Source organism: Parasteatoda tepidariorum, chromosome 8 (assembly GCF_043381705.1).
Source record: "Parasteatoda tepidariorum isolate YZ-2023 chromosome 8, CAS_Ptep_4.0, whole genome shotgun sequence".
Lineage (NCBI taxonomy): Eukaryota > Metazoa > Arthropoda > Arachnida > Araneae > Theridiidae > Parasteatoda > Parasteatoda tepidariorum.
Genome location: NC_092211.1, coordinates 59,468,853 through 59,487,295, shown reverse-complemented (window position 1 = coordinate 59,487,295; position 18,443 = coordinate 59,468,853). Strand labels below are relative to the sequence as shown.

Genomic DNA, 18,443 nt, shown 5'->3' with positions numbered 1-18,443 from the left:
TTGCTAGGTTTACTTTTCTTAACTTTAAATTAGTTTCAAAATCAGCTCCATTTAATTTCAGTAATTTTAAGAAAAAATAATAAATAAATAAAACATCTTAACAACACTAAAGCGTTTCCATGCTGATTCTCAAACTAAAGAAATAAGGACTGATAAAACAGGAATATATTTAATACTTGACTTTTAATCAAGTGATATGTGCTAAAATTATTTAGAACAACACCATGTAAAAAATTCAATACTTATGTCAATATTAATATTAATTAAATTTTATGTCAATATACAAGATTAAATTTTATAAAAAGTAATACCATATAAAATGCTTCTAAAACAGGCTAATCCTATTTTTAAAATGTCAGCAGTTAAAATATCAACATATATATGCATGCATTTCAGTATCCCGGGTGGCAACAGGATAGGAATTTTATAAGTTTGGAAATGTCAAGGCATTAAACTAAAATACCCCACCTGAATTAGAGTTTAAAAAACAAATATTGTTTTTTTTTTTAATATAATTTATGCACGGATAACTTAAATATTAGTAGTAAAATTTATGCCACTGGTTACAAAAATCAGGGAAATTCAATAAAATCAGTGAGAAAAAAGTCCGTAATTTTTTTTATATGTACTTAGTTTTTTTTTCCTTTTTTACTTATGTTGATTTTTATCTCTGAAAAGAGATCCAATTTGGAATTTAAAATCAGTTGCTCAAAACAAAGAATTTAATTTTAAAAAGAAAATAAAAGAAGCATTACATTAAAAGAAGCATTTTTTTAACACAAATGTCAAAAGATTTTGAAAAATGGCAGGATAGAATAAGCACTTTTTAAGACTCTTGTAATAAATTGAACCCTTCATTTTGTCATTAAATTAGATCTGTTTTGCTTTTAGATAATTTTCATCATCAAAAATATTTGTTTGAAAACAATATTTAAAAGAATATTTTGGATCAAGAGGTTTTTAAAATCTAGTATGACTTTTTATTTAATTCATTGCTTTTAATAAATAAAAAAAAAACTAATAATACTTGTCTTATTTTATTATTCAAATGCATTTATAACAAAAATAGTCCATTAAAAAATATTTCAATGAAAAAAATTTTATACAAATTACAATCGATAGTGTAATGTATATTAATGCAACATATGTGATTGAAATATTAGTAAACATAATCGAAACAAATAACTTCAAAAATTTCACAAATAGAATTGCAAAAAAAAAAAATTATTTAAAGCAACAGAACATAAAACTAAGCAATTGACACATTACAAAGACAATATTGACATTAAAATAACTACATTTTATATAAATAGCAGCATTACTTAAATACATATATAACTCAATTCTCATTTATGCAATAAGCATATCAAAGGTGGATATTCAAATCAGGTTTCCAATTTCCCCCGATTTTTTCAGGTAAAAATCTTACAATTTCCAGAGCGTGTTTTTTTCCTCATGAAGTATAGGATGGGTAAAAGAAAAGGTATTTATTTCTGATTCTACGTTTCCAGGTTTTTCCAGTAAAAAAAAAACTTTCATAATTCCAAGTGCGTGGCCACCCCGATATCTCAAAATTTGAATTATGATATTAATATTAAATTGGCTACAAAGTTCCTGTTTTTTTTTTTTTTTTAAATTTATTTTAAACTGCGTATTATTAAATGTTTCTAGCTCAATGTTTTACATCGTTCAAACAAGGATGATTTATCACATTTTTTTAATTTATGTTTACTTTCAGATCATTAAAATGTAATGTTATGATGAGAAAAACGAACAATTTTATCACCAACTTCTTTTTGACAAAATTCTAAGACCCTAAAAGCTACTAGTGACATTTGTGCTGTGGTTTTGAATACAAATGCACAACTTTTTCTGACTGCCCTGTTGGATTCGATGAAGAGCAATTAAGCCAACTTTCCAACAAAACTTCTGAACAAATGACGAAGGAATAGGCAGAGAAAATGAAACTTCTAGACTAGACATCTCATAATTCAAAAACTTTCAATAATTTTATTCTTAACTTTGACCTTTTTATTGTTAACTTACACCTTCAGATTTCTTTTAAAAATTTTCAGCAGGTACAATTTATCTTTTGCAACAGAGGTTTCATATTTTAAGAAAATATTAAGTAAACTTTTCTGAACCTTAATAGTTGCAAATCACAAATAAAATTAGCAAAAAAGCTTTTAATTAAACATTTTATTGATTTTTATTTCACTGACATAGAAATATGCTTTTTTTTAAAATGTAAATATATATACACACTATTTACAACATTTTGCTAATTTACAATAAACTTCCAACAAGCTAAATAATATAAAATATGTAGATAATAATGAAAATAATTTAAAATAATGTACAGTAATAAAGAATAAAAATAATGCATAAATTACAGCAGCAACATAGAACAACATGCAAATGATAAATCATTTAGCATTAGGCATAGTTGAAATCAAACAAAATTTTCTTCGAATTTGAATTATGAATTTTTCAAGATTGTTGCTATTATTGAGATCCATAACAAGTTCATCTAAGGAATCAATTGCAGGTTGACAATCGGTTACTATAAGACAGAAAGAACTCATATATTAAGACCGCAAAACTTTAATGCCTGCACCATAATTTAAATGTAAATACAAAAAACAATTAGATAAGATTTAACCAGCAAATAAACCATATCAACTAGAGATCGAAATAAAATTGAGTAAAACCTGCATATTTTTAATATTACAAAAATAAATAGTAACAAAGTTCTACTATTAGAAATAACTCAGAAATACTCACATGAAGAAGGGGTATGCTATGTGTTATACATCAGGGCTACTACTTATTTAGAAAAAATAAAATACTGGAAATAAGAGCATTCCATTTCTACATACTATTTTTTCAGGAAAAGTAATTTTACATGATAATTTCTTTTCTTAATTACATTCGATATATTAAGTAAATAAACTCAAGAGTGGTAAGATATTAATAATGTTTATATAGTGGTAATTATAGTTACCACTATATAAACCACTGTTAATTATAGTAGTAAGCTATTAAGACTGAAGTGGTAAGATATTAATGATTAAAAACTTCATTGGCTTCAATAATATGCAAATTGGAAATAACAGTCAACATGTAAGCGCTCGAAAATAGGCGCCTACATGCCAGACGGTAACGGGAAGAAACAGAAGTGATTTGGAATATAAAATGCAAAGTTGCGAATGGAAAAATAAAGATGAGAAACAAAACTAGAAAAAGCATTGTAACAGAAAGAAACAAATTTCCCGTTTTGGTTTCAAAGCCATTTTTAGGCCTATTAACAAAATTAAATTTAAGTCACTTAAAGATCATATTAGTTTTAATAATCACTGGGGCATTTCAAACATTCTTTATCAATTCAACATTGGCCACATCAGACAAACTAGACGCACTTTAACATTTAAAAAAATGATAAGATTAGAAACCATAAGGAAAATGATAGATACATCTGTTATCAAGAAAAAGAGAAATTATCAATTGTCGAATTTTTGTGCATAAATTTAAAAATACCAAAATTATTTCCTACCAAGTAACATCAGATCATCTTGATGCCCTGGAATCTTGTCTTATTCATAAGAATGCTGATTCCCTTGTTAACAAAATTGGTCTCCTCTCCATAGTGCCCAGAATGCATTTTGCCTTGATTTACATCTCTCGTACACCATGGTTTTTCTCATTCTATTTTTCTACTTTTTTTTTCTCTCAGCTACTGTGGTTTTTTTTAGTTTTGCTTTACCTTTTTTTCTGTTTTTCATTGGCAACTTTTCATTTTTTTAAAATTTCAAATCACTTTTGCTTCATCTCATTTACATCTAGCATGTCTTGAAAGTTCATGCCTGTTTTCAAGAGCTTGAAACATGCTGATTGTTATTTTTTATTTATATATTTTTGAAGCCAGTGCAGTTTTTAATCAAGTAATACATTCTATATATTTACTTGTGAAATTTTCTTAGAGTAAATGCATGCCATAAATGATAATAAGTAGTGGTATACTTAATTCTTCCAAATAAAAAGTAAAAATAAAATATTTTTACTGCCAATTTTGTTTATATTTGTTTTGGAAAAATAATGCAACATTTGTTTTTTTTTATTATAATTTTTTTTTCAGGATTTTTTTTCAACAAAAATGACTTAGATGTAGGCAAGTATAGCTCAACTATTATTCAGCTCATATTTTAACCTTTTCACACAGAATTTTTATTAAACATACTTTTCATTTTTTTTTATTATTATCTTGTATTAATTTAGGTAAATTTTAAAACATAATATTTAGCATTCTAATAATTTATGGTTTCGAAATACAGCATAAAACAGCAGTGTCCTCAACATTAAAGGTAAAATCCACAAAAAAAAAAACAAAAAAAAAGACCAACTTTCAAACTATTTTTTTTTTTTAAATTACACTTATTTAGATCTAAGAAACAGTTATTCATCAGTGAATTCATTTCAATTTACAAAATCAATTGCTAATACATTTTTAATATGAATAAAAAAAAAAACTTCAAACCACTGTCTTTGAATTTTATATTTTAATAAATATTTCATTCCAATAATCTAACATATTTTAGCAACTATTAGACTGCCTTAAAATTCAAAAATACTAAAATGGAATTTTTGCTTGGAATTAGAGCACCAAAATATATATAAGGGACACCAGTGCCCCATTTGCATCAAAGGGTTAAGCAATTTTAAGCTTCTCGTAACCCAGATTAAAATTAGTACCGAAAGAGAACACTAATTGGACATCATGGTCTACTCCCAGCAAAAATCCCTTTTTAATGAAAACAATAAAACATATAGAATGAACAATAATAATTTAATAAATGGAGAAATACACAGATAACTCACCTTTATACTCGACACCATCTGTCATTAAAGATATGGAAAAAATTTGTTGGGGATTCTTTTTACTGATATTATTGAACACAAAAGTGATATCTGATCCGTCTTCGTCATCTTTTGTTGTGCCTTTAAATTTAAAAAAAAAAAAACTATAAAGCTTTTATATTGTTTTGAAAGCCTATGTTTAACTAATGATAACTAATTACAATGGAAGTAAATGCAGTTGCGGATAATTATATAAATCACTACACCGCAATGGTATTTTCTTAACTTGCAATGGAGTATAGTCAACAGGTACTTTTCAGTTAGGCAGACCCAAGTGAAAAGTCACCAAAAAATGTAGACCTTCACCCAACTTTTTTTAAACACATAAAACTAGAATAAATTAAATATCATAAAAAAATTAAACAGTTAAAAAATTTTAATTTTGCTCAAGACTAGCTAACCAAAATGTACCATTAAATGTTTATGAACCTTTACAAATCTTTTTTTTTTATAAATAACAAAAGCAATTTAGAATTATTCTAAAAGTTCTTAGTGCCTTTAAATCAAAAACAAATTTTAAAAAATTAAAGTAAAAAATTACTAAATAATAAAAACCACTGAATACAAAAGAGGTTTAGTTTTTTATGAAGCTTATTTCATAATAATTTTAAATTAAAAATAAATTTTTTAAAATTTATCAGATTATTGAGATTTTTTACAAACTAAAAGTAAATTTTAAAATATTTTAGAGGAAAAAAAATGGTAAAAAATTACTATGAAAAGTTACCCATGCGAAATCCTAGGTTCTTTCTATAAAGATTCAGGACTTTTTCATATAAAGCTCTCTTTTCATCATATAGTTTCTTCACTAGAATTAAATTAGTAAATAAATAAAATAAAATAGAAATATGCAAACAAAATTATCAACACATTAGAAAATAAAACTTAATTTACTGTTATATTTACTTACGAGTAAAAAGTCAAAACCCTGTTTTTCATAATACAATTCAGATATCCTTAACTTATTTTAAGATATAATTGATTCGATAAACTCTTTTTACCTCATTTTTCAGACAGGGCAGTATATAGTGCAAGCTGATTTTTTTTTAAATCTAAATTTTAAATACACATTAAACCAATTATATAACTACAATAATGATATTAAAATGTAATTTCAATAAGTTTTATAATTAATTTACAACCTATTATTTACAAAATAAACTCTAAAATTCTTATTTAAAGATCTTAGGCATAAAAAGTGATAAGCGGTTAACTTCAGCTAAATTTTAACAAAATGTGTAATATTACATAATAACTGAACTTGATCCCCGATTTTTAAATTTATATTTATGTGCATATTTCACAAAGTAATTCTCACTTATTATCAAAATAACAGACAAATTAAAAGCTTTTCAAAAATAATTAATAGCAAGCTAAAAGACAATCTCTGTATATAAATTTTCTTCAAAAAATACAAATAAACTTAAAAAAATTATTAATTGGCAAACAACTTGAAAGCTTTTTTTAATATTTTAAACTGAAAATTATGAGAAAACAAATATTTAAAGATGCATTTTTAAATAAAACACATATTTATTTATTATTTAAAAAAAGGAAAAATTTAAAATGATAAAAAACTCATTAATATCCTCCCCCCCCCCCAAAAAAAAAAATTTTTTTGAATATCGCTGGGGCTGAATATCATGCAAATTTTAACTATATGACTAGAAAACTATAACTATACTATAGAAACTAACTGTACTATAGAAAATTAACTATATAACATAAGAAAATCTTACTGAAATGAAAGAATGAAATAAAAAACTAGGGTTAAATAATTATCAATAACTAAATAAATCAGATGTGGACTTTTCATTAAAAAAGGTAATTACGAAAATGAACTTTTACTGAAAAAAAAGAAGTGTTTTAAAGGAATGGCAGTTTATTTTTACAAAAAGGGCTAGAAGAGCGCATTTATAGGGATCAAAAGTCAGACGGAGCGGGCCGCCCTTCTAAAAATGTTTAGGGAGATTACTTGTAGATGTCTTGGGAGTAATAACAGTAACAAATTATTGGGTCAACAAATTTTGTGAATCACAAAAATATTGCTCCTTTAAAACAAGCAATGCTTTGATATACTTAGCATTGTACCAACCAAGTATTTTTAATTTCTACATTAAATCACATTTGCGTTAAATATGGTCTCATTAAAAGAGAGTTCGACTGCATAAAGATCAAGCAGTTTACAAATTGCAGTTGTTGCAATAAGGTACCAATACACGAATATCACCAAAAATGAAATGAAAATAGTAGTATCAAGAGTATTAAACTGAAAAATGTGTTCACCTTTCACTTTTTCTTCTACTTTTTTCAATAAATCTTCTTTTCTACAAGCAAGAGCATTAAGTTTTTGCTGTAAAATATTTACATCCTTTGCAGTTTTCTTTTTGGATATTTCAACTAAAATAAGAATCACATAAAATTTTCATTAAAAGTATTATAGCGAAATTGTTTTGAAAAATATAAACCGTAACCTAGTTTTTAAATATAATATAGAATTTATCATTGAACTTACAAAATATTAGTAAAAGTTATTAACAATTTTCACTGTATAAGGGGATAGCTAAAATTATTTAAAATTTAACTCTAAACTAAGCTTTTATTGATTTCAGATTTAAGGTTAAGTGCTTTAAATTAAAACTTTATTAATAAATATTATTTTGCAGGCATATTTTTTTTTAAAACTTTGAATGGCTAGGATTTGTTACGCACCTGCAACTATTTTTCTAGGTTCTTATTCTCGCCAAGATTGACGACAATAACTGTCAATGTGGCGGTTGAATTGTACTTGTATTAGCAGATAAGTGTGATGTAAAGATAGGGAAAGTGGAGTTTAAAGAGAAGCGCAAAATTGTAATATATGCTGCCTCAGATTGCCAATTATAAATTTCCCTGGAAAATCACTATACCGATCTTTTTCCAAATTAAATAATTGCCTTGACATGTGAACGTCAGACTTATTTTGAGTAGTGGTGCTTTGTTTTCAACCTAAATTATGCGACAAGTTGAGTGCGTGTAAAGAAGTAAATTTTTAGTATGTGAAAAGATTTAATTTGACTGCGGAGTCAATATTTTATTACTGCGCATTTGCAACAGTGACGATTAGAGACTTGTACAACTTCAAACTATTTTGGAAAAGAGAAATAGGTTACACGTTATATAAGCGAGTACCTTATAAGTGCTTGTTATAGAATCTTTTTTCATGATTGTTTGGCATCGTTAAATTATAGTTTTGTGTTTATATATTGCTATACTTTTATGAAACTTGCAGCAGAGATATAACGAAACATGTTTACAGGGTGCATAGCCAAATCTTTCAACAAAAAATAAGCACTTGAAATATTTTTAAGCACTATATACATTAACAAAATGCAAATAATTTTCAGAGATTTTACATGATTATGATAAAACGACTAGTTTCTGACAAAGGCCTTTTTCTTGATTACATTATTGAATAAAAAGATAAAGATTTTTCGGTTCGATTTCAGAGGAAGGAAAAAGAAGCCGGAAATTGATAATCTCTTGCAAAATGCAGGCAAGTTGAAACATGAAAGTGCAAGAATAATTCTCACTGAGTCCAGCTCAGTATATGCACATGCGAACTAGCAAGCATTTCATCAAACTTTAAAATTATTGGCGTCTTCATACACTACGGAACTACAGTACGCCGAAATTCGTGTTTGGATGATTTGTGAAAACATTTAATAGAACAATGTGAAAACCATGCTTTTGCATAATACGTGGCGAAAATCGACATGGTAAAGAAAAATCTAATTTTTGAAAAGAGAAAATTAAGCACTTTTTAAAAACACCCAATAAAAAAAGCACTTTTAAAGGCTTTTAAAACAAAAATAAGCACCATTAAGCACTATTTTTAAAATACAACACACCCGGGTTTAGCATTATAAAATAATAATTTAGTATTAATATGCAATCTGTGTAATAGACGCTTATTTTTTAATAACGGAGTTTCAGGTTTGTTCTTTAAATGCTACAGCAGTATATACATTTATTTTCTTGTTATACCCCTACACTGTTACTTAAAATTAATCGTAATACAAGCGAACTTCGAATTTCAGAGGGTTGCAACATTCTATTATGTAATCTGTATAGTATAGACACTTAAAAGTTGGCTAGGGTGCTAACATTTGATAAAGGACATGCTAGCATGCTAAAAGACAATTGACTGTGCACAAATATTTTTCAAAAAGAGTCAACTAAAAAAAATTAATTAAACAATTAGCATGAAAGCTATTTTCTATAATTTAAATTGAAAATTATATTATTAGAAAATGAAAAATTAAAGGTGCAATTTTTTTTAATAAAAAAAGGTATTTATTCAAAAATAATTTTAAAATTATGTAAAAAATTCATTAATATACCAACTCTGGAAAAAAAAAATAACTAGGTAAGAATAATCCTAATAAAATAAATATTTGTAATTAGAATTAAACCTACAAACACAGATAATTTTACCAGTTGTGTAGTTATTTAAACAGTGAATTATTCTCTTCTTGTTTATTTAAAAAAAGAATGGAATAAGAATAAAAGAGGCAAAGTTTTTAAGGAATGGTGACATATTTTTACAAAAGAAAGCAAAGAGATAATAAATAAAATTTAAATTTTTTTAATTTGTTAAAAATTGGAAATCACAACCTACATACCAGAGGCTGGTTTAGAATGGTTAATACATGGTTCTTGCTTTTACCCAATACACAATTCCAATATTCTCAACAAAAAAAAATTAAAACGTTTACCTTTAAATAACTCTGAATAAATGTATAAATTATAATTTTATTTGCCTAATCCAAATATTCCCAAAACCATTTTAGTTTTAGGATATATATTAAAAACAAAAAATAATTAGAGAAGTGCTTTTAGTTTGATTTTATTGAAAAAGAAAATACGTATAAAATTTTTAGTGTACTTAATTATGTTTTAAGAATATATTTGAATTTAGAGAGAAATTAATACCTCTTGTTGACATAAAAAAAATAAATTCTTAACAACTGACATACTTTTTCAGCATTTTAAGTTCAGTTATATCTCATAGAAATAAGTAAATTACTTTCAGTTGATACAGCAATTTTTTACAATGCTTAGATTCAAGCATAAAATTCAATATTTTGAAGTAATGAAATATGATAAATAATACCTTCAATGCAGCGGCGTAAATCGCGCAACAAATTATTTTTTAATTCTTGCCGTTCATCTGAGACTTCATTATCATCAACTAGAGTGAAGCGAGAAAAGCTTGCTTGATAATCTGAGAGGAAAGAGTAACATATATTTTTCATACTATCTATTTAAAAACAACATAAGAGGAAATTTAAAAAAATTTAACTAACCACATATTTCAGCTAACTTTGAAATTTGACAGTTCATTCTGAAAATATAACTCATAGAATGTAAAATATTTCAAAGCGTTCTGCCTTATTTATTATAAAAACTCAAGATACAATTTATAAAGAAAAAAAATTAAACTACCCGTCATTCATATTCAATTCTTACAAATTTAACTACCCGCCATTTAAATTTGAAGTAACAGTTACAGTTGCAATATTTGATAATGCATAGTTGAGGAAAAACATTTTTTTGTTTTTAATTATATTGGTAAAAATAAATGAATCATAAATAAGATTATGGTTCATAAGATTATGGTTAAGAAAGAACAATAAAAAGCATGCTTTTACTAATTAACTAAATGAACTAAAGTGAAAAACAAAATCTGAATGTGTATGGTTCATAAATACAACAGAAAGCACTTTTTGATTGCGGTTTTTGAGTTTTGATTCCATGTATTATCTTTATTATTGATTGAGTATTGTTTAAGTTGAATCAGTTCCACTAAGAAACAAACAGTACAAAACTTTGTATTTTTAAAGAGATGAATTTTATCTCGATTGTTTGTTTACAACTTGTTACCAAGGTTTGCCGTTCCCCATTTTTAACGCCTCTCCATTATATAACGTTGTTCAGATAAATTTTAGTTTGACAAAAATTTTAAAATGACAAAAAGAGTTGCCGTTGTAAGTAATTAAGAGACATAGTTACTTTATAAAAGAGTCTATTTTGATTATTGTGATTCTTTTTTGTTTTGTAATGCTCTTAAGAATGTTGACTAAAATTTAGAAAACTTTTCGCTAGGTCACTGGAAGTAACAAGGGCATTGGAATTGCTATTGTTAGAGCATTATGTTCTAAATTCGATGGTGATGTGATTTTGACCTGTAAGAAACCGTTTTTTTTTTTTATTTAATTTCATTACTAGCAAATTTTATTTCATATTAAATATCGTGTATCATATTAAATTCCTTTTATCAATGTGTTAGACATTTACACACAATTTGTTGCTGGATTGATCTAATTTATTAAAAAAAATTAGAATATTGTAGGAAAAAAAAGACTTTTCATTATTCTTTTAGTATTATGTGCTATTTGTTTTTGTTGAAGTTGAAAAGGGATATTTAGGAGATTTTCACATAAGTAGATCACCAAGTAATGACAGTCAAATAGGAATCGCGGACGAGGACTAATTTTTAGCCATCTTCAGGGCAAATCTCTTCACACCTTTATTTTAAATTTTTAGAATTTAAATACCCTTTAACTTCTTTACATGGGTGCCACTCTTCAGTCCTGAGAACTGAAATCAGTCTTGGAAAAACCAGTGGGCTGAATTCCATGATACAATCAATCTCTTTCCCTAATTAGTTTTTTAAATTATTTTTAAAAAAATCCTTTTTTTAAAAAAAAAAATTAAGAATTATTTTTGTTTAACAATTGTTTTTAAAATTCAATTGTTTAATTGTGTTAAAGTAATTAATTGTTTAATTGTGTTAAAGTAAAATCATTACTTGTTAAGGAGAACATCATTTTTGTAAATATTACTAAGTAATGAAATAATGATGAAAAAATCAGAATGATAGTTCTTCGAAATTTTCTCCTCTGTAATCTAAATCTGCTTGAGTTTTTTTCCCCTGATATTTAAAAATTAGAATATCAAATAAAATGCTCAGGTTGAGATTATTTTAAAAAATAGAGTAATAATAAATAAAATAATAAGTAAAAATATTTAAAAAATAAAAGTAAATAAAGAAAAACTAGGACCAGGTTTGAGTTTTCGATGTTATAAACTGATGAAATCCATCAAAAACCTTAGATAGTTTTTTTTTTAACATTGGAGACATTTTTATTCAATACTAAATCATGCATAATACTTGTATTAAATGTTAGAATAAAATAATTATGATTTATAGTATATATCTCATCTAAACAAAGTAGCCAAAATTATTAAAACGATTAATCGGTTTTTCTAATGATGCACTTAATACTTTAAGACCCATATTATAACTATTCATTTTATATTACTGGTAATAACTATGAGTTGTTAATTATTACAGGGGTCTGTCCTGACATTTTGTGAAAGGTCCGTTTTTCGTGAAATTGTGAAAAAATTACTCACATTCTTTCAACCAGGGTCCGCTTTTATGAATTTGTGCAAATAGAATTGATATTTTAAAATACAAAAATATTCTTTTGAAAAGAATTAAAAAATTCCATTTTTAATACTTTGTTATAATATAATGCTTAAATATGCTTATTATATTCCTATTTGAAAACTTATTTATTGAGGAGGAAAAAAAAGACAATGTTGTTCAAGCCTGTACTCTGCCCCTGTTCAATTCAAAGCAAATACCATTAAAAAAGCTCGAATAATTGTTTTTAAAAATGATTATTTTTCTTAATGTTGAAGCAAGAAAAATTATTGTATTAATTCAAAGTTACATAAATATTTATCTAAATACAGTAAGTTCCGAAAGTAGGGGTTATGTATATTTGTGTTTTATGCATTAATATTTATATGTCAAATAAAAAATAACAATTGATATAAAGGCAGATAATGTTTTTTTTTTTTTTTTTTTTTTTAAAGAAACCGTATCAGCACAGGTCTTATTGGGGTTTTCTTGGCTTGGTTGGTGGGTCAAAAACCCTTCAGAAATGTCCTCATTACAGGTACTATTATAAAAGTCTGCCTAGAATTTTAAAAAATCTGCATTAAATAATATTGGCATTCTAAAAATAATGTAAGAATATATTTAAACTGTGCTTTTCCAGAGGTGCAGAAAGTCCTTAGAGACTAATAATCAGAATTTTTTTTGGGGGGGGGGGGGGTGGCTTCAAATTTTGCCTAAAATTGTTTTTTTTTTTTTCCCCCAAGTTTCAGAAGCTTTTTCTAAATATTTTAGGAAAATATTTGTATATTGAAATTTTTTATATGTGTTAGAAATAATATATGTTAAAAATAATTTATAATTTATCATGTACCTGTCACCATTTGCTACATGGAGAGTGTTCGGACCATGGGGATGGAACTCACGACCACTTGCACATTGGTCCAATGCCCTACCAACCAGGCTATTCGGATAGCCATATATTGAAATAGTAATAATTTATAAAACTAAATTTAAGATTCCACTCATTTAAAGAATTCAAACTAATATAAAAGAAAATTATATTAAAAATGGCGTATAAAGTTATTTGTGTTATATCAGGGTTTAAGCTGAGTCTAAAAATTCATTAGCAAAAAAGCTAAAATCTGAAAAAAAGTTTTAGCAAAATGCTAAAATGCCATTAGGCTTATAAAATTACTTTATATCAAACAAGTACTGTAAGTTATCTGACAAAGAATAGCTTAATGTACAAGAATATCAAAAAGAATACCTATAACAAAAAAAAACATTTATTATTTATCAAAACATTTTGGTTTATAATTAACAATCTTCCTTTCTTTCATGTTTGCCCATTTTACAAATGCTTCTCGAAAGTTAAATGCACTTTCAGGGCCCTCAATATTAATCATTAACAAATTGCTCACATGGTTGATTAACAACCTGTTTCGAATATTAGTTTTAATCAAATTAAGGCAGCTAAAGCCCCCTTTCACAGTCAACAGTGTGCATTTGTATTGTTGCACAATACTCTATAACAGAAGTTATTAATGGGTACTGTTCAGACACATCATTGGCATATAAAAATAAAAGTAATTCATTAAATGACATGTTTTTACATCGTTGCATTAAGATGTGTTCAAATAATCCCCATTCACAAAGTAATTCAGTTTCTGTAAACTGAAAATCTTTTCTGGGAGATTCCGAAAACAAATTGAAAATGCAACGGATTTCCTTTACACCATAATGCTGTAATTCTTCCAAACTATGGGGCATCCTGCTAGGTATAAATATATTGAACATTTCGATTTTATCCAAATCTCCCAATCTATCAGTAATATTTTCAATGATACAGTTTAAAAAATTGTGCATCAAATTACGGAATCTTTCCCTCTGTTTCAGTCCATCTAAAATTATATGGCCCTGAAACTCAAATTTTTCACTTTCCTTCTTAGGCACATCATCTAAAAAACTCATATAATGAGTGCCGGTGCCATTTTTTATTTCTTCTAAACTTGAAATACAAGCCTTCACACTTGATTGAACATATTCAAAATTTAAATTAGATTTTTGAAATATGAGGCTTAATTTATTAATGTTGAACATGATATCATTCATGATGGCAGTGGTTGCTAAAAACAAAAAAGTAGTTATATTTTTTAACAACCCTTGAGCAACAGGACGTTTGTCTTCCATTAAAACACTAACAAGAGCTTGCCAGTTGCAATCCAGAGCTGTAACTGAATTCCCCAAAGACAACCACCGAGTTGTTGATAACTTTATGAATTTCCTTGATTTTTGTTCAAGGATATCTTGAACATTCTTCAATCGCCTGGTATTTGCAGGGGAGCATTCAAAATAAGAGTGAATTCTTTTTATTATGTCCTGAAACTTTACCAGGTAAGCATTCTCAGACGCTGCTTGGCTCACGGCTAATGCTAGCCTATGTGCCACACAATGTACTGAAATTAAATGCGGATTTTGGTTTTTGAACAGAGCAGCAACCACCGCTCTAACACCAGTCATAACGCTAGCGTCATGGTTCTTCTTGCGAAAGATATTTAGATTTTTTCTCCTTCCTGTTTGATCAAGTTTTTTTCATGGATGTTAGCGTCATGGTTTTTCACGGAAGCTTTTTTTTAATGGAATTTAGTAAAATCCTTTAGCAAAAATGCGAAAATGCTTTGTTGAATTTTAGCATTTTTGAGGGGTCTTTTCGCATTTTGCGAAAAAAGCTACCGTAGCGGAAACCCTGTGTTATATATAACATAACATAAAATGTTCCTTTTCTATTTAGACAGTAAATTAATATGGTTTGCCAAATTAAAATTTTGTAACAATTTTTTTTCTTCCTTTAGTTGACCAAAAATTTCCCCAAAGCTCTTCTAATTTTCCTCATACTTTATTTGTGCAGTCAGGCATATTTTTCAATCTTACACTTTGCTGAAGAAATTAAAATCTAGTTGGTACTTACAATACAATTGATTTCCCATGCTTCAAAATTAGTTTTTTACTCTTTGAAAAAAAATTTCATTTCACTTTAAAAGATTTTTAACCAATATTTTTTTAGAAAATCTATGTAAGATTGTCTTTTATTTTGACCATCTTTTATGGAAAAAAAATATTTATGAAAGATTACTCAAATATATTTTATTTTTATAGTTTTTTAAAATCAATTTCATGCATTATTAAAATATTATATCCTTATAAAATAAATGTTTATAAAATGACAAAAACATTTTGATAATCAATATAGTTGTAATTTTAAATTCTAGAGGAAGATCAAATTTATCTTAACTAATTGCTTAAAACTGGTCTTGTTACTTTGTCATCTACTTATCTTTTTTATTATCTTATTTATCTTGTTACTTGTTTTACGTCATTTTACTTATGCAAAATACTACAAAACCAACTCAATTTACAAGAAAATTTGTTAAAAGTGATTGTTTTGATTTATAATGTTTTCTATTTTAAAGCAAATTATTTTTTTAATTTTAAATATCTTTGAAAAACTAAGAATATTTTTTTGTTTACTGCATTTAAAGGTACATTTTAGAATTCATGATTTTAAAATGGTCTTTAGCAGAGTATTTATGCAAATACTTGCCAGAAAAATAGCTATTATAGCTATGCAAAAGGCTTGCTTTAATAAACACTCTCTTCATCATGTTAATAAACTTAGAATAAGGAGTCTAAAAATCCCTGTTGTTATGATGCCAAAAAAATTAAATTTTAGTAAAAGTTAATACATTTATGCTTCTTTCCATTTCATAGAATACTGGTTCCTAGAATGTTTGCACTTTTGTAGACCACTGCATAGAATCCTTGTTATATTGTTTATAGCCTATATAATCAGTTGCGTTCTGTTATAACTTACATAACTGTAATTAAAAATTGCATTACTAACATGTGCATTTTATTATGTGCATGATAAGCATCACAAATGAATATTTTGTAATAATGTATAGAATTTAAAATAATCTAAACTTTGTAGATCTTCTAAATATAGATTCAAACTAATAAAAATATGTTTTGAAATTTTGTATTTTTTGACGATGATTGTTGTTTTTATCTATGTAATTTATGTATTGAGAACAGTGATTAAGAAGCACCTTATATATTAAAATTTTGTACCAATTTTAGCTCGTGACGAGAAGCGAGGAAGAGATGCAGTGGGGCAACTGGAAAAAGAAGGCTTACATCCGAAATTTCATTTACTTGATATAACTGACGAGGAATCTATTAAATCATTGGCCTCTTTTATTAAAGAACAATATGGAGGACTGGATGTATTAGTTAATAATGCTGCTATTGCATATAAAGTAATTAAGTTTTAACATATACTTGATTTTTATTCTATTTCTTGAATTTTGATTTGTTTACTGTACTTAGAATGGTGAAATCTGTCATTCTGGTCCACTTTTATTTGCAGCTATAAGCAAAAGATATAAAATACTTTTTCTTTTTTTTAAAAAAAAAGTTACTAAATTAAACTTATTGAATTAACTTAGTACTAGCAAAAGATATTGTTAATTTTTTCTGAAAATACTAACTTTATTGTGATATTATAAAAACAGCCAAAACAATTATATTTTCATTTTGCTATGTTAGTCATATACCCATCACAGTATGTGTACAAAAAACTGTAGCTCTTCTGAAATCCTGCCTATACTACTAATTTATATCTGTTAAATTAAATCTATTATATCTATTGAATTTCTCTCATTTCTTTGGAACTTAAGCTTTAAATGTGTTAAAGAAGTAAATTTAATGTTGAGGTGAGGTGCTATAAAACTAATTTTGTTTTGAAACATGTAAATTAATTTAGCATTGTTAATAAATATTTTCTTTTTATTTAGTTTGCAGATAAAACTCCTTTCCCTGAGCAAGCTATGAATACAGTGAAAGTTAATTTTTTTGCTACATTAAATGTGTGCCATAAGCTTTTCCCTTTACTAAGAGAACATGCAAGGTAACTACGTTTAATTACATACAAGGTAATTACATACAAAAGACAATAATCTTTAGCAATATGAAAAAAAAATTTTTTTTCTTCTCATTTCTATGCTTTTTGTTTTGGAATTTATTAATTATTCTGAGTTCAGGATGTGTGGCATTTTTAAAAAGTGCTTATTTTTGACGTACGTTTTTTAAAAGCCCATAAAGGTGCTTTTTCTTTTCATTTGGGGTTTGTTTTTTTCTTTGCTGAGTCGATTGTCATTTTAAATTACAAAAAAAAAGCATGATTTTCACAATTTTCTCTGCTTTATTTATCAGAAGCTAGTTATTTTATCATGATTATCTAAAGTTTTTGAAAATGTTTTTTAATTTTATTGATTTTATGTTTATAAATTAAGAACTTGAAACGATAGAAGTTTTTTTTTTATTACTGCGTAAATCCTAATTATAATTTTTTTTAAAAGTGCTTAAAAGGTGCTTATTTTTGTTTAAAAAAATCTGTCTACACACCCTGAAAATGCTTGACTAATTTTCATTTTTATTTTTTAACTAATGAATGTTAAAGGAAGGTTTTTTTCTCCCTTTCAAAATGCATTTGTGTGCTAAAATGTATACTGATAAGCTGTGACTCTTATCCAGGGCTGATTGTGCTCCAGAAAAAATCCGGATCTCCAGATTTTTTGCTAACAGTGATCCGGAAGTTTCTGGAGATCGAAGGTTTCAAAAAATCATTGATCACAGAAGTTTCCGGAAATCAAATTTTCAAAGGGGGAACTTATAAACACGGTTTATTTTATTTGTTTGTAAGTGAGAGCCAGATACTTTATAAGCTCATATTTATGATTAATATTAATTTTTTATCAATAAATAGTTATTACAATCATAAACTCAAGAAAGAAAGACATATTTGTAAATTTTAATTACTTCTCCAGTTCATTATAGGTATGTGTAAATGGTATAGGTATATGTACAATTTTAAATATATTTTAAGTAATCTATTAAATATTGAGAAAAAGGAAGAAAAAAACTTGTTTAAATTTTTTTCTAATTTTTCAATTTAAACTGTTTTTTTTTTTTTTTTTTTTTTTTTTTTTTTTTTTTTTTTTTTTTTTTTTTTTTTTTT

The 18,443-nt window shown here is 26.2% G+C and overlaps 2 protein-coding genes across 4 annotated transcripts in view; one reads left to right on the top strand and one right to left on the bottom strand.

Annotated features, from left to right (window-relative positions):
* Positions 1-1,021: 1,021 nt before the first annotated feature.
* LOC107444283 (kinetochore protein Spc25) lies at positions 1,022-10,514 on the bottom strand. The gene is made up of 6 exons (XM_016058383.3): positions 10,263-10,514; positions 10,070-10,180; positions 7,201-7,314; positions 5,642-5,722; positions 4,876-4,995; positions 1,022-2,563 (listed from the first exon to the last, which is right to left on the bottom strand). Exons 1-6 carry the CDS (start codon positions 10,315-10,317, stop codon positions 2,427-2,429), a joined length of 618 nt encoding a protein of 205 aa, XP_015913869.2. The 5' UTR covers positions 10,318-10,514; the 3' UTR covers positions 1,022-2,426.
* Positions 10,515-10,771: 257 nt separating this feature from the next.
* The window catches only part of LOC107449446 (carbonyl reductase [NADPH] 1), a 30,939-nt gene continuing 23,267 nt past the window's right edge, over positions 10,772-18,443 (top strand). For 2 of the 3 annotated variants that reach the window (XR_011637399.1, XM_071184072.1), the window contains exons 1-4: positions 10,772-10,943; positions 11,062-11,143; positions 16,505-16,683; positions 17,221-17,333. Coding sequence is in view for 2 of the 3 variants with exons in the window: in XM_071184072.1 (XP_071040173.1) it covers positions 10,923-10,943; positions 11,062-11,143; positions 16,505-16,683; positions 17,221-17,333 (395 nt within the window). In the remaining variant the exon portion in view is untranslated. The remainder of the gene's footprint in view (positions 10,944-11,061; positions 11,144-16,504; positions 16,684-17,220; positions 17,334-18,443) is intronic. The other variant, XM_043042959.2, reaches the window with a different exon arrangement.